Source organism: Lepisosteus oculatus, chromosome 13 (assembly GCF_040954835.1).
Source record: "Lepisosteus oculatus isolate fLepOcu1 chromosome 13, fLepOcu1.hap2, whole genome shotgun sequence".
NCBI classification, from domain to species: domain Eukaryota; kingdom Metazoa; phylum Chordata; class Actinopteri; order Semionotiformes; family Lepisosteidae; genus Lepisosteus; species Lepisosteus oculatus.
The window spans coordinates 7,611,246-7,625,208 of NC_090708.1; the positions used below are offsets into that span (position 1 = coordinate 7,611,246).

At 36.6% G+C, this 13,963-nt stretch overlaps 1 protein-coding gene across 1 annotated transcript; it reads right to left on the minus strand.

The window, feature by feature from the left end:
• Nucleotides 1-5,315: 5,315 nt before the first annotated feature.
• On the minus strand, nt 5,316-11,847 carry LOC107079104 (tripartite motif-containing protein 42). Its single transcript, XM_015360943.2, has 6 exons — nt 11,662-11,847; nt 10,075-10,257; nt 8,955-9,658; nt 7,779-8,521; nt 7,076-7,306; nt 5,316-5,482 (listed from the first exon to the last, which is right to left on the minus strand). Exons 2-6 carry the CDS (start codon nt 10,224-10,226, stop codon nt 5,453-5,455), a joined length of 1,860 nt encoding a protein of 619 aa, XP_015216429.2. The 5' UTR covers nt 10,227-10,257; nt 11,662-11,847; the 3' UTR covers nt 5,316-5,452.
• Nucleotides 11,848-13,963: the final 2,116 nt, after the last annotated feature.

Here is a 13,963-nt window from a genome sequence, read left to right on the forward strand (position 1 = left end):
CCCTTCATGTCACCTTGTGTGTTAGAGGCTGGATTAAATTAGAGCTCTGTCACTCACTGCCTGGAGGGTTCACAGCCAGCCAGAAAGGCAAAATGACCACAGCCACAGTCTGTCAATAAATGCCCAATAACCCATGATCTGAGACACCATCAGTCACAACACCTCGTCTAAATCGATGGGGTCCAAGCACGGTAGTCAGGCCGGGATTGTCCCAGGCTTGGCTCTGGTGACCCACACCTGCTGGTTTTCATGTTTCTAGTCACAAGGTTGGGGTTTTATTTCACTTACAAAATACAGCAGTAGAAGCTCCAACATGTTTAAGAGCTGGGAACGAACCGTTCACCTTAATCGAATTATTTTGAAGTTAATGAAGGGTTTGATTGTGTAACTGAAGCCTCGCCTGGAACAAAAACCATCAGGTGTGTGGATCACCGGGGCCAGGAGTGGGAGCCACTGGTGTAGACGCTACAGGAGGCAACGTGTAGGGATCGATGTCAACCAGACTACAGGGCGCTGTAGTGATCATGCCCTGGGACTTGTAGCACAGCCCTTCCTGACAGCTCATCCTGACATGAAATCATTCCAGGACAACACAGGTCTTCACGCTGCTCAAGGGAAATGGTGTTATGCAAGCTAGTACGATGCGTAGGATCTAGGACTCGGAGAGCAGTAGATAGACACATGGTCATCCCGGTTCCGCTAGAGGAATGGGACAGAACCCTAAAAGACATCTTTAACCTCACAAACCTGTGTTGCAGATGTGCTGCTAGTTTTGTTTCCAACTGTGACCTCATGTTTTACAAGCCTGTGACTTGCACAGTAGGTACCCTGGTGATCAACCTTGTTGAAATTCCATTTTGTATGTGCCGAATGAGCTAAGGACTTATCTTATATGTAAGTTACTTAGAAAGACTTTTCTATGACCATACAATCATAATACATTTATGTATTGATCTGATCTCTAAATATACATAAGGTGTGAATGAAAATGATTAATTCACAGTTCAATTAAATTCAATTAAAATATTTTTTAAATTTGTTTTACATCTATGTGAAGCATTTGGTAATTATATCTAAAGAACATTTTTGATGTTTCACAATTGTTGTTTTCTAATGCTTTTGAAAAAAAGTGATTACAATTTTCTAACATTTGCAAAAAATAAGGATGGAAAATGCTTTGATTGCCATTATAGAGTAATATAACTAGAAACATCTGTTGTCTACTAAAATGTAATTGGAGATCACAAGGATGAGCTATATTGCCTTTGATATGCTGCTGAATCTTCTTCAGCAATTTTAATATTTCATTTATTTTGTAGATAACATTTTTCATTACAGCATTATCATTACAGCTCCTGTAGTTATTGGATACAGCTCATAGTTTAAATCAGGTGAAATAGAGTATTACAGTACCCTCCAAAACTACAATATTGTCAACTAGGTTTGTCATTCAGAATTTTCTCCAAATTTGCTCCCGGTGGATTGCAAACCATTAATCCAAACAGCCATCTAGTGGTCTCACATTATTATTGCAACCAGATAATATTCTATTGAGTGTAATGGCTCTCTATATTGGTTGGGCACTTCATACAATACCACTCATGTCACAGGAAAGATTAAAACAGTGTAAAGTAAACATTAGATTTGTTCCTAGCATTCTCAGAATTCCAAAGGGCTATAACTCCAGGATTTTTTTTCAAATGCTTTCAAATTTTTTCAAATAAATCTTGTTTTCTAATTTGTATAACGTCATTTGTAGTGCTCCTGCCTCTCCATGTTTAAATGTAGGTGCTCATGTAATAGAAATGCATGCTCATGTTTTTCAAAAGTGTCTAAACGAATAAATTTGTCTTGTTTTGAGTTCAGAACACTTTCAGTTTGTACAAAATACCACTCTGACATCTGACATTTTAGGGAATACTAGTAGCAGTGATCTGACTTTTAGTAACTATTCAAGGTAGCATATAGTGTACAGTGTTCTGTCTGAATACAGGTTAGGCAATGTCTCAAATAACATTATGGTCTCATTGACATTACAAACTTTACAAAAATTAATTTTGAATTCAAAAGAGGTTAAAAAACGACAGCTAAAACAAATGTTTCTATATAATATCGAAATACTGTTGAGCTGGTTAGCACTGCTTCCACTCTGAGATTTTCTAGTCTGTGGCTCTTAAACTGCCCTGACTCGTATCAAGGCTGGATAGGTGAAATGATGCTAATAAGATCACAAAGACTGAAAGTTTTTTATTAATTATAATGTATTGACTTATAATAATAAAACCCATAGGGGTTTTATTTAAACTTGGATACATTGCTGCAGTTTTCATATTCATAAATCAAAATGACACCTTTGTCTTTTTTTAGCTGCCAACAAAAATAATCTTATAGTAAGGCAATAAACATTAGTACATGGAAGAATTAATCCACAATACATTTCAACTATAGCATATAGAAATATATAGAAATATCCCCACCAAGATCCCAGAGGTGATGTTTCGGTTTCCATAACAACTTCTTTCAAGAATTCATGTATTTTGTTATTCAATGTCAGTATTATGACTGTCAGAATCATGCAAAGATGAGCTCAATTCATTCACTTTCCCCAGATTATCCACCAGGCCAACAAGTCTGCACAGCCACATCTTGCCTTTGCAAACTTTCTCCAGGGGAGGCCAATGGACTTTCCATTGCTGACGGAGTATCAGCTCAGTATGCAGTGACCCATTGTGGTATATAAAACCTCGATTTGATCAGATTTCTAACTTTGCCTACTGTTATTAGGCAGCAGAGCACTTTTAGCAACAGACTGCTCCAGCTATGGTGTTCAAGGGAACGTTTCCGCAGATCCTTCCTCTGTCAAGGTGTACAACACTGCCCTAGGCTAGGACTGTTAGCCCTTCATTTGCTCGTCTGTGGACAGCATGTTGCTCCATTGTACTTTTTTTGGACACTCAATCTGTATATACCTATGCACATTTTGCACATATTTTATTGTTTTTACAGTGACTATGAGCCTATTTTGCACGTACATATGCATTTATTTTATATTTATTTTGTATTACTGTACTTTTTTTAATTTTTCATCTGTTTTTGCTTGTCTTGGGCTGGGCTGCTGTAACACCTCAATTTCCCTTCGGGATCAATAAAGTCTTATCTATCTATCTACTGTATTCATGCTAATGTGCTATTCTGCCGAGGCTAAGTGTGTGATGCAATGGCTCCACTGCACTTCTGGATTCTCTATTTTGATCCGTGCAATCAAGAACATTTTCCTTTCATTGAAGGAGTACCATCAGCAGACACAATGACCATTTCTAATATGTGGCAAAGGACTTTGAAAGAGACTGTCAATTATTTTGAAAAGTTCTTCACAGGCAGTTCTGGTGTGTCCATATTTTGTAGAACAGAAACCTGCTTAACCTCAAACCACTTAAGCTTCACTGGCAATATCACTTTATCAGCTAGTTAAATAACTTCATCTGTCGGATTGATAATGTCCTCTGCTATTTCATTGATCTTGGACATCACTGGATTGATGGAGTATGGCACTTTTTAATTGCTGTAACAGCTTCTGAATTTATGTTAGCACTACCTAGAGCCACTGGGCCCAAATATGTTTCTACTATTGTGTGTTTGTAACAACAATACTAGCAACAAAGAAACTGCTTTTGACAATTCCAGTGCTTTTGGTGACTGAGAAGTGGATATCTTTAAAATTGAACTGCTGGTATTTAATTGGTTCAGTTGCCTTTTATAAAACATGAGTGATATTTCTATACTTAATTTGGGCTTTGATTTTAAATGCCTCTGAAGATGTGAAGCTTTCTTATATAAATATTTGACTGAATTTCACACCACCTGCTAACCTTCAGCTGCAATAGTGAATAATTTATAGCCAAAATGTCGACACCAGTTCTTGTCAGTTTTAGTTTTTGTCTTTTTCTTAGTAGTTGGTTCAGTGGAGGAAACAGTGGCACTCAGTTCACTCTCTTTACATTTTTATTTCACTGTCACAAACTGATCTATCCTTTCTATTCATTTTCTGACCCAGTTTTTTAAAGACCTCAATTCTATGTTGATATAGCATGAAATGATTACATGAAATTAATCTCTGAGTTAACAATACCTGTAAACTGCAAAAAGAAAAAAAAACAGGGTTTTTCAGTGCTTCACCTTATCTGTGTAAAAACATATTCGTAGCGTTTTAAACACTGTTCTTATACTGAACAGTTATTAGCCATTTTTATGTTTAGAACCTCAATTCTGCATGGTAAAAAGCTGCGCTGCCATTTCTTTTCTGGTCACAGCACTAAAATAAACCCAACAACATAACTGTTACTGCTACTGAGCTGTTACACCTTTATGTGCTATTTCGTGTACACAAACCATAGGTTGAAACCACTGACATACATTATGTACAGTTCAAAGCAGCTTATTAAACCACAAGAATAAGGGTCACTGTGCAGAACATATAATCTGCGTAAGGTCTGGAATATTGTTTAAGGTCAAGCATTATTTAAAATGTGCAAATTTTCATTTTTTAAAAAAAGGTTGTTTGCCCCAGACTAAGGTCATTGTCTTTGTTGACAATGTTAGTGGAAGTATATCTGCATTCAAAGTCAAATTACTCAAGGAGTGCTTATTTTTAATTTACAGCCAGCTGGAAAAAAGTATGTTATAATGGAGTACATACAGGTAAAAGATCCAACATTGATCAGATTCCAGACTTTGCATGCATTAGCATTAATGCCTGACTACAAATACAATTAACCCAAGTTCAGACCATGAACACATGCATTTTTTAATTGGCTCATTTAGTTAATTTTATAAGTGCAGTAATGTTTTCCAGCCACTGCACTTTACATTTCTAATTAAAATTACAGACTAATGATGCCCTTGATACCACAGTGGCATAAAAAACGATAATGTAATTATGTCATGATGTAGTGGTGGCAGTTATGCACGATGTCCTACAGAACACATTACCTTGCATGAATGTTTTTTTTTAATTATTAAAACGTGTACTTCAGGTTTCTGATCAAACTGTTTACTTTGATTAAAGGTCCATGACTAAAAGCCTATCTCTGCATTTATTATCTGGGCCTATACCTCAGAGGTTATATGTAAGGGTTTAGAAATTCATCTGCCAGTGCTACAGCCTTCTTATTTAAAAAAAATCTATGCATATCAAATCTTATTAACTTTCTAGCATCTTGCACAAGCATATGTCGAATCTTATTAAAAACTGTATTCCCTGAAATTAAGCAACAAGACTAAAGCTTGGATTTGACACCAACATAGGAAGATAGAGATATTACGAGAGCCATTTTTAATACTTGAATCCAATCAACAAAAAATGGCACAGTTGAAGCAGGTCTGGAGATGAATGTCAGTCTTTTCTCAGGTTGCTTATTGGACAATTTAAAGTTAGTTTCCCTAGTCCGTCCAGTCATTCTTCATCAGCATCTTCAGTCAAAACCTGAAATTTACAAAATACATTATGCATAAACAGTTTCCTTTATTTTATACAATAAAAACTATACCAGTCCTTCATTCACAATTGTTCACCATTTGACACATTTCTGCAAATCAAACACTTAGTTTAAGGTGACCTAGAAACAATTTTAGAAGAGTCCTTTTTATTGTGTATTTAGTTGGCCCTAATGGATCACAGCTTTAAAATATATTAACTGAAATGAACAGCTGGTACTGGATCTGATGTATTTATTATTTATTGAGCAACAACCCTAGAATGCTACCCAATTACAGAGGTAATATAATAGCAAGTCCTAAGCTACAGAAATAGAAGCTAATACTTTATATTGTACAGAAGTGATGGATGTCTGTCTCATTGATCGGCATGAAAAAAAAAGATTTCCTGCGTCATGAATGTTTACAATGAAATATTCACTAAGTTATTAACCAGTGAAATTTAGAATTTACAGTAAACCACAACATAAAGATGGAGCAAGCAATAAACAAGTATTTTAAAATAAAAGTTTGAAACATCCAAACACATATAATACCTCTGGATATTACAATCAGTGTCCTTCATACATCCGTCAGATGTTCAAAAAGTGACAGCTTCATGAGAAATTATGAGAAGCTGACAGTTGATATTCAGCATTGCTCAGTCCACAAATACATGGAATATTTAAAAATAGAACAGTTTATTTTGATTTTAAATGTTATGCTACAATTCAAATGCTGCAGACATGAGTTATTGTCACATCAGATTATGCCTCGTGTTCCTGACGGAATGAAACTGATTAAGGAACCTGTTGTGCTTGGTAATCATTTTCATTAAGGAAAGGTTAGGTCATAGTAAAAGGTCAATGTAAAATTAGCATTAAGACTCCTTACACTGCTGTAGTCAAAGATTATGTCCCAGTGGAGACATTTTTTCTCTACAAAAGAAGGTAAAATAAGTATACTTAAACCACTGTGCTTAAATATGTCTTCAGCTTTTTAGTTTTAAACCACCTTTTACAGTTACAGCAAATATTGAATCAACATCCGTCTAATTTTTTTTAAAGCACAGTGTAGTATTAAGAATATTATACATAATTACACAATAGACATATTCCAGAAAAAAGACTGTGACAAAGCAAAACAAGTGTTTTTGTGTTAGACTTATGTATTCCAGTCTAATGTGAAGGTATAGAACATAAGCTTACCACTCAATGAAAGAAAAGACCAGAAAAATGGTAGCAAAGCTGTGTGAAAACCACAGTTAAATTTCCTAGCACGTCTGCCATGCATACCTTCATAGTTATAGTAACATATGAAATGTGTCAAGTACTTCATACCAAAGTTTTATTGGCATGCACTGTACCACTATTGACTATTCACCCATAAAGATATTCGGTTTGGCCCTTGCCATGACCTCTAAGTTAAATTCTGGAAGTCAAATGTACGATCAATAGAATACAGTCTAAAAGAATCATAAAATTAACAAAGGGTCCAGTTTTCTTTTTCTCTTAAACTCTTATATTGTTTAACCAGTAAAAGTATGACAACACAAGCACAAAGGTGAAATAATAGAAACTTCAAGAGAAAAGTAATAACTCACCCAGTAAGGACAGCTCCATTTTCCATGGCCATATTTATTTAGTGCTCGCACAGTGAAAAGATACTGGGCTTTGGGTTTCAGAGGGCCTGCTCTGAAAGAGCACATCTTTATGCCAAAGACCATTTCACCTTGATCTTGAGGCAGAACATTGGTGGAACGGATAGAAACTATTTCTTGAAACTTGACATCAAAAGTATCCACCTGTTCTCCAAGAGGCACCATCCAAAAGATCTGAGAAAAGGAATCACATTCAGAATTACCTTTCAGGTCTAAAAATTATTGCAAGCAGACATCTAAAACTTTTCCATCTGCTGTAAGGAATCAGGTTTATAACAAAGTTAGATGATAAAAACCATCTGGAGTACATTTGTACAAAAGTATAGAGCATAAAACCTATATCTTTAGTAATTTATAATATAAATGTATCCTTCTCAAAATAGCTGAAATATATTTCTGTTAAACAGAATAGTCTAATGTTTTGACTGACACACTTAATGACTTAATTTCTTCTTTGTACAGAAAAAACATGAATGATCACTTAGATAATTTTTCTCTGCAACATTTGTGGACCAATACTTTTCCAAAGAAATTACTGTAATGCCGAATATATTAAGTAATAATATTTCAGTTCTTTTTGTGGTACAGTTTGGGATAAGTGTGTGATGTTTGATGGTAATACAGTATATTAGTCCTAAGGTAATACCTCAGCTGAGACTCCTTTCACATTGTGCTGGTAGATGACTGGTGGTCTGGGCAGGTGTAGCTTATCCTCAGACCTGTCCCCAGCTGGTAAAAGCTCTAATTCCTCACTGTTTGAGTTACCCCCAGTATCACTGGAAACCACCCTCATATTGTTTTCCTCAGGCCAGTCCTGGATTGAGTTTTGGGATTCCTCTTTCTCCACTACTTCTGCAGCAGCGCCTATTGATGTGATGGAAGGAGCAGTCAGAGCTGCGCTATAAGTTCTTTGGACATTTGGTTTCTTGATGTTTTTATCAAAGATGAGGTACTTAGTATAAAGATCACTCAAACCATCCATGACACTTTCAAAATCCACTGTTAGGTTTTTAAGAGGTTCTTCTTTTAAGCTCTTGTTGGGCTGGTAGATCTCATCTAAAACTGTGTAGATTTCTGAGACAGTGTTATCAATGCCCTGCAGGAACACTGCTTTGTTTCTTTCCTTCTGTGCCTCTTGTGAGTACTGGACCAAGCCCTCCAGGAAAGACAGATGCTTAGAGGAGTAGCTGATGAACTGATCGGCCTCCTCTTGACTTTTCATCAACAGCATTTCGATCACCTCTGTTATCTCTTCCTCTTTTTCAGTGAGTTTTTTGTGCAAGCTAAGAAATCCTTCTGTTACCCTTCGAAGCAGCTCCACACCTTCACACTTAAGCCTGCATGTAAAAAGCTTTACGTCCGTGATGTCAGCTTCACATGCATCTTTAACTGAGGAAAAATAAATATTGTTCCTAATTATTTTAGATATATCATATGCTGAGCCCCTGATGAAACCGGTGAATGATAATTAATATGAAAATAATATACAGTATGACTTAAACAACTTCTGGAGTTCTATTTAAGTTGTGCATTGAATCCTGTGTACATCACACCCTTACTTGTAGCTTCTGTAAGATATTAATACATAATAGTGACATCTATTTAGAAATATGAAAGATTCCAAAGTTTGTCAGCTATTGAGGGCTTCTGAATCCTACTTGATGACATGCATTATAATTGCAAAAGGTTTTGACCCATTTTGCTCTTTATTTTTACAGAAAGCCATGAAAAATAATTTCACTCTTACTGTATATACTGTACTTCTGTGACATCACAGAGAAAATAAATGATAATTGTTGCAGTTAAAATACAAAATACTTACTTCTCCCTGCTTGCTCAAGAGCTGCATTTAGGCTTTTTACTCTGTTAATATAAGCCTCTGAGATCTCTGCTCTTTCATGGCTGATGTGGTTGACTTTCATGCACTCTTCACAAATGGTTGCTCCATCAGTGAAGCAATAATATGTCAAGACCTTTTCAGGGTGGTAGAAGCATGCTAGTTCACCTTCCTCTTTGTTGACAGGTTCTGTCAGCATGTGAAACTGGAAAGCAGGGTTACTGTGAAGTTTCTTCAGACATTTCTTGCAGTAATTGAGCATGCAGGTCTTACAATATCTCTCAGATATGTTCTTGTCCTTGAGGCATAGCTCACAGTTGACAAACTCCTCAAATGCCAGGCCCTGCTTCTTTTTAGAGCTACGTGTCTTAGACTGTTGAGAGTATCTTTTCACAATATTTCTAAGAAGGTGGTTTTCCGGAAAATTAAATGTGCCATTGTGCTCACATCTGTGAAGCAGGTTGCAGACTGGACACATGGCAAATTGCAGGTTGCTCTCATCTCGGGATGCCTTTTTCTTAATGGCACCCAGGCAGTGCTTGCATAAACTGTGATTACATGGCAGTACACATGGCTGGGAAAAGATATTTTTACAGGAGGGACATGTAAGATGTTGGTAGATAGAGCCATCCAGATGAGCAAGTTCTGTTCTGGAATCTGTTGCTCCTGGGGCAGAACCTACAGGTAAACTGTGACAAAAAAGACAACACTGGAACATACTTAAAAGATTGCACTTAATTGTTTCTGTGAAGAAAACTGATTTGAATTAGCGAGTCTCTCCTTGTCTTTAAATGTATGCATTGTTGTTATATAGTACAGACTTGTCAAGCTTTGTGTTAACAAAATTGTTTTTCACAATTGAATCTGTTGCCACTTCAAGTAGGCAAAGTAAAGAAGGTTGTGAATTAGTTTTGAGATGCATAGATATTAATAACATTAATAATAAAATTATATTAACTTAATAATGACACTGCAAAAGGTACATATATATACACACACCTAATAATATATATAATATATATTTAATAGAAGATTTTATATCTCACACAATAAATGATAATGCCGCATTACAACAAGCCTGAGTTTTAGCAAATATCAATTTTACCGCTCTTTTTTGTGAAGATTTTTCAAATACAGTTGTTTTCCAGGGCTTTTCGGCAAGCTTTCTGTCGATGGTGTCTTATCACCACTGTTCTCTCTCTCTGTACTGCCTCTCCTCCACCACCTGGTTTCTGCCTCGTCTTTTGCCTCTGACATTGTCGTCCACAAGTCTTTCTCAACTCCCCCTCTTGGAATAAATAAATAAAACACATTTCCTCGAAAAGGGGTAAGCTAACAGAAAAACGTCTGAAAACAAAGTCATTCTCAGATCCTCGTACTTGACTGTCAAATTTCATTACAAAAATGAGGTTAAAAAAATTACATTAGGGCCCACAAGCCTGCAGAAGGCTCTCTTATTCAGTGCTTTCCTGCACTGATCCCGGGGGACTACTGTCTCTTCTGCGTTTTGCTCTTCCTGAGTTCTTAATCGCAGGCTAATTGATTTCGGTTTTCTATTCAGGGCATATTTTAAAATTTGCGTTCAGCCCTTAAAAGGCCGAATGGGATTTGGAATCAGCCATGTTCCAGTTTCTGTCTGTTGAAACTCCCTTCATTCAGGTGTGCTGCCTGAAATATGTTCAACTGGACTCCTCGATTTGAAGGAAAATTAAGTTCAGCCCCACCTATGTCCTGTGCATCATAAATCATAAATCTACTGAGAGCTATATAGTCAGAAATGAGGATAGGAAAATGGAAGGGATCCTGTTTAAAGTTATGCTTGCTTAAGCTGATTGCAAACATTACCCATGAAGTAGGGTATTTTTGAAGCTCAAGACTGAATACAGAAACAAATGAACCCTAAGTCGAAATCAGGTCAATTCACACGAATAGCTGCAGCTCGGCTGAAAAGAAAACCAGCAGATATAGAGGTGCCCACAGAGTTGGAAACCACTGATTACTACAGCCTGTTTTCTTTTTCAGATTTCATGAGTCTGAACTTGGACAAGGAAACAAAGCAAAACAAGGTCATCACACATATTTGCGTAAATGGAACAGGGCTTTACAAGTAGGAGTAGGCAAAACTAAAACTTCGAGTGTATTTTAACTATCATGCACGTACTGTACGCTGCACGGTTAATATGTCGCGAAGTAAATGTCAGGTTTTGACAGCTTAAGATGCGAATGCTCTCAAATTCGTTAAAATTATAGCTCATCTATATCAGGCAGTCTAGAAAATCACATAATTATAAAAAGTGGAATACATACTCAAAATATTAGCACAAACCCATTATTACTGACAACTTTCTCTTAAAGCTATAACATCTATAGGAAGGTTACACAGTAATAAAATCAAAGATTATTTTACATACAGTACATGTATCCATTTAATTTGATGTAAAATGCTAACATCAAATTAGTTTTAGTGTACAGCCCAGTGTATAGTTTTAAACAATGATCAAAAGAAGGACCAGCTAATGGCAGAACTTACTGGATCAAAAACTAAACTAACAGAAATACTACGTCGTAAGCAGTACAAACATCACAATTGTTATAACTCTAGTTGGTGAAGTTAGAGAGTCACTACGGCGGTCCAAAACTATAGAAAACACTCATTATATAGAAAACAATATCGTTTATTAAATTAACTCACCAGTCTTCTTGCCTTCACTCTCAAGACATGAGAAATTATAATCACGTTAGAAATTCGGAAACTTAATTATGCCTATTCGTTCAAATGTAGAGCAAATATAAAATAAGATGAAAGTAAAATAAAAGAGAAAAAAGACGTTCACTTTCTTCTGTCAGTAGGAAGTCAGCAAGCAAACGGATAAGAAAAAAAACCTCTAAGGCAGTGTTTATAAGCAGACCCACCTGCGACAAAAGCAACATCACAACAGGCTGTATCTATGACGCAATGTACATGCAAGCACGCTATTAGATAATTCAAGCCATAATGATTCAACACCACTGTAATTAGTTGAGCTGACGTTGCTTTATGTTTATGACTATTATTGCCATATTAATTTTACAAACGGTCGCTTCATGTCCGTATGCAAATTCATTTCTTCTTCATCAGTTGCGCTATAGCGTCGCGTTAAGAATTTATTTTCTTTAGCCGCTGTCTTAAATGGACGTTCTGCAGTAAACGATGCGTTGGGACATTAACGGAATACGTAAGCGCCATACTCTGCAGATTCATCCATACATTTTCTATCCGCTTCTTCCAATACAGAGTCGCAGGAGAGCCGGTCCCTGTCTCGCGCAAGGCAGGATACGTCCTGGACGAGACGCCAGTCAATCGCAGGGCATTCAGACACAAGTAGGCCAGTTGTCCCAGAGGGCAGGTAGAAACAGGTGCACCCAGAGCAAAACCACGTGAGCACAGGGAGACTACTATACTGTACAAACTGCGCGCAGATTTCACCCCATGTCTGGCACTGAACTCAGGTCTCTAGCCCAGTGAGGCAACATTGGCAACTACTGTGCACTGTGCATCTCTTAACAGTCTCTGTTAGTAAAAACACCTCTACAGCACGATTAGCTAATTCTCAGCAAACCCTCCAAAATATAGAAAGATGGGTTGCTTGTGTGAAATTCATATATAACATTATAATTTAAAGCTTTTGACATCATTTGGCCAATATAATAGACAATATCATTTTGACAGTTTACACCAGAATACTTTCTTTCAGTCATCTCTAGTTACAGTAAATCAGACAGTTTAAAAGGTAAAACATCTCACTGGTTATCCTAAACACACCTTTCTGGAATGATAAAACAAAGGCGAGGAAGTGCTGTATATCAAGAAATAAGAAAGTCAAGGCTCTATGCTCAGTTACTGAAGTCACTCAGGTCAACCAAAGAAATATTTGTCCATGTATTGCATTTTCTCTCTGAAACATAGAAAGTGTTTTGTCTCCTGTAAGAGCAAGTTTATCATTCTAATCCGGTGCTTTTTTACAGCATACAGGATTTTACAAAAAGCAAAGATGACCTGCACAGGGCCTAAAACTGTTATAAAAAATGATTTCTGGATGGGTTCTACTTGTGGAAGTGTATAGGGAATTAGGGCTTCACACACTTCCTGTGCCTGAAACAATTGCAGAATAGAAATGATGAACAAAGGAGGTCACCCTGGACTCCCAATTTGGTCTGTGTTGCTCATAATGTTATGATTCAAGAAGCCTTGAACGTTGCCTTGAACTTTCCCTGTGAGTCCACATACAAAACTACAAACTAGATTGTCAGCTCGTTTCATACACCCACCTCATTGTGTGTGAAGGCATCCGAGTATGTTTATTCCTGAATCTACTTCCAGGTGTTCCCATTGGCCCTGATGTCATCAATCCTGCCGAAAGTATGCGTAGTTACAATTCGGACTTTCTCGGCATTAGCCATCCCCAGAGACTGTACCATGGTCCTTTAGGTACAATAACAGCAGGAGATGATAGAAATTCAGTCTCCAGACTTTCTTGGTCTTTGTTGTGTTCATCTAAAGTTATGATACAGCTAGGTGTTATTGGGAGGTATAAACAAATTGTTACAGCAAGCTCATGGACAGTTTTAAACTTATCTGAAATCGGACCTGAACTGTACTTGTCTACTGTATGTGGGAATACATTCTTTGTCAGATTAGAAATCCACAATTTCATAATCCAGGTTGATTTTTTCTTGCATTTTAGGGAGAAATAGACCTAGAAACCCCAGGGGATTCACATCATCAAAAACAAAAATGCCTCTATTACTTTTGGAGTGTTTTAAAATGATTAATAATCCAAGAACTGAAAATGATTTTAGTCAGTAATATACTGTAATTAAATATTCCAAACATCTAGTTAATAACATTCAATATTCCTTTGTCACAGTTTTCCTAGGTGAATTCAGTTTGGACAATCTAAACAAATATTCCCGCAAGTCTGTGTTCTAGCAAAATGAATTTGCTGTATCATGTT